At 63.4% G+C, this 2000-nt stretch overlaps 1 protein-coding gene across 1 annotated transcript; it reads left to right on the top strand.

The window, feature by feature from the left end:
* Nucleotides 1-806: 806 nt before the first annotated feature.
* EMIHUDRAFT_422189 (oxidation resistance protein) lies at nucleotides 807-1981 on the top strand (the record flags this gene model as incomplete). The annotated part of the gene is made up of 4 exons (XM_005764199.1): nucleotides 807-1113; nucleotides 1278-1466; nucleotides 1626-1716; nucleotides 1876-1981. Exons 1-4 carry the CDS (start codon nucleotides 852-854, stop codon nucleotides 1979-1981), a joined length of 648 nt encoding a protein of 215 aa, XP_005764256.1. The 5' UTR covers nucleotides 807-851.
* Nucleotides 1982-2000: the final 19 nt, after the last annotated feature.

The following is a 2000-nucleotide window of genomic DNA, read 5'->3' as shown; positions in this document are numbered from 1 at the left end:
GTCCTGCTCGACGGCGGATCCAAACACCCATGTGAGTGGCCCGTTGTCGCGCAGTGTGAAGCGCTCCTGTAGCATGTTCACAAATTCGTCCCGGAAGCCTCGATTAGAGGTGGCGATTACAATGTCATCAACGTACACGACAAAGAGAAGCGTTTTGCCCCCTTTGGAGTAACGCCATAGACAGGGGTCGACGTCGCATTGTACGGCGCCGATGGAGAGGAGGAACGATCGGAGTGTCTCCTCCCAGAGTGCACCGCTCTGCTTCAGCCCATAGATGGCTTTGACGAGCCGAAGCGCGCGCTCAGGTCGACCCCTCCTGCGCGACGGTTCCCGGAAGTCGAGGCCGGTATACTTGAAGGTGTATTCGTGCCCGTCTCCCTCAAACTCCCAGCCGGCAGGGAATCGCATGTAGATCTGGACGTTGTCCTCAATGTGGCCGTTCAGGTACGCCGTCTTGATGTCGAGACTGGTGAGCTCGAGGTCGTTGCCCGCGGCGATGCCGAAGAGCAATCGCAGCGTCTCATAGCGTACTTGCGGACGTCCGTGTGTGTGTGTGTGTGTGTGTGGTGGGGGGGGAAACACGTTGTGAACACAGTGTGTGTGAATTCAGGACGAGCAGCTCCTCGCCCTCCTCCTCGCCCTCCTCCTCGCCCTCCTTGTTGGTTTTCTAAAATCTCTCTCTCAGAGCTCACACAGGATCACAGCGGGAGGAAAGCGGCGAGTCGCAATTCCAGGGGTCGTTGTGGCGGGCCTGTGTTCGTATTCTTGCCGGCGGTTTTCTTCTTTTTATTGACGAAAATTTCGGCCAGGAATGGAGCCAGCGTCCCGCCAGCCCACGCCGAGAAGCAGCCATGGCCAGCCACGATGGCTCAGGCCCGCACGCCGCCAAATTCTACGTGCCGCGGCTGCTCTCGACTAGCGGCGAGCCCTCATCCTCGCACGTCCTCAGCGAGTGCGCCATCCGGCAGCTCGCGCCACAGGTGCCTCGCCGGTACGCGCTCTCTGACTGGAGACTGCTCTACTCGACGCACGTGCACGGCATCTCAATCAACACTCTCTACCTCCGCGCCTCGGGTTGCGGCGGATGCCTCCTCGCGCTGAGGTCCTCCGACGGTGCAGCTACCTACCCTGCCACTTGAGCGCACTTCTGGACCGCACACACGCTCCTTGCGCACTCTATGCGACTGTACGTCTGCTCTCTGCTCTCGAGTGCAGTTCGCTCCCTCTCTTCTGTCGGCGTCTCTGCTCAACTCGCCCTCGCCACTGCGCGCCTGCAGGAGCCACCTTTGGAGGCTTCATCTCCGAGTGCCAGCCGCCGAGTGCACCGGGACCGGACGGGCGCCACTTTTACGGCAACGGCGAGTCCTTCCTCTGGCGGGTCGAGCCGCTCACAGACCTGCCTCCGCTGCCGCGCCCCTCCATGGGAGAACCGCCCACCTGCCTGCTCGAGACGTTTGGCTGGACGGGTCGAGATGTAGCCGAGATGGTGCCGAGATAGAACCGACCTGCCCTGCTCGAGACGTTTGGCTCAGACGGGCGCGCAAGAGAGCACACACTTCTTCCTCCGCGGCGCGAGGCGACACCCGCGACGCGTCCACGACGTGTCCCCGCGGACTCGGCTGCAGGCGCCAACACGTACTTTGCCCTCTCTCACCGAGAGCACCTCGCCCTCGGGTCCGGAGGGCACTTTGGCCTGTGGATCGACGCCGACCTGAGGTGCGAGATCCGGCCGAGATCTAGCCGAGATCTAGCCGAGATCTATGGCCCGGATGCGCCGAGATGAGCGGGGCGCCCACACGCACTCCTCCGACACCGACGACCAGCCTCGCGTGCCCACCCGGCCGAGCTGAAGAGGGGTGTGCCCCCCCGCGCCAGGCACGGCTCTTCCGGGGCAAGCGACACGTACGGCGACCCCTCCCCTTGGACGCGCCACTCCGCCGCCCGAGCTCTGAACGGCGCCGCTTCACAGCTGCATGCGTGAACAGGCAACCCCTCCCTCT

Source organism: Emiliania huxleyi, assembly GCF_000372725.1.
Source record: "Emiliania huxleyi CCMP1516 unplaced genomic scaffold EMIHUscaffold_60, whole genome shotgun sequence".
Lineage (NCBI taxonomy): Eukaryota > Haptophyta > Isochrysidales > Noelaerhabdaceae > Emiliania > Emiliania huxleyi.
The sequence above is the reverse complement of the archived record's forward strand: the minus strand, read 5'-3'. Positions and strand labels throughout refer to the sequence as shown.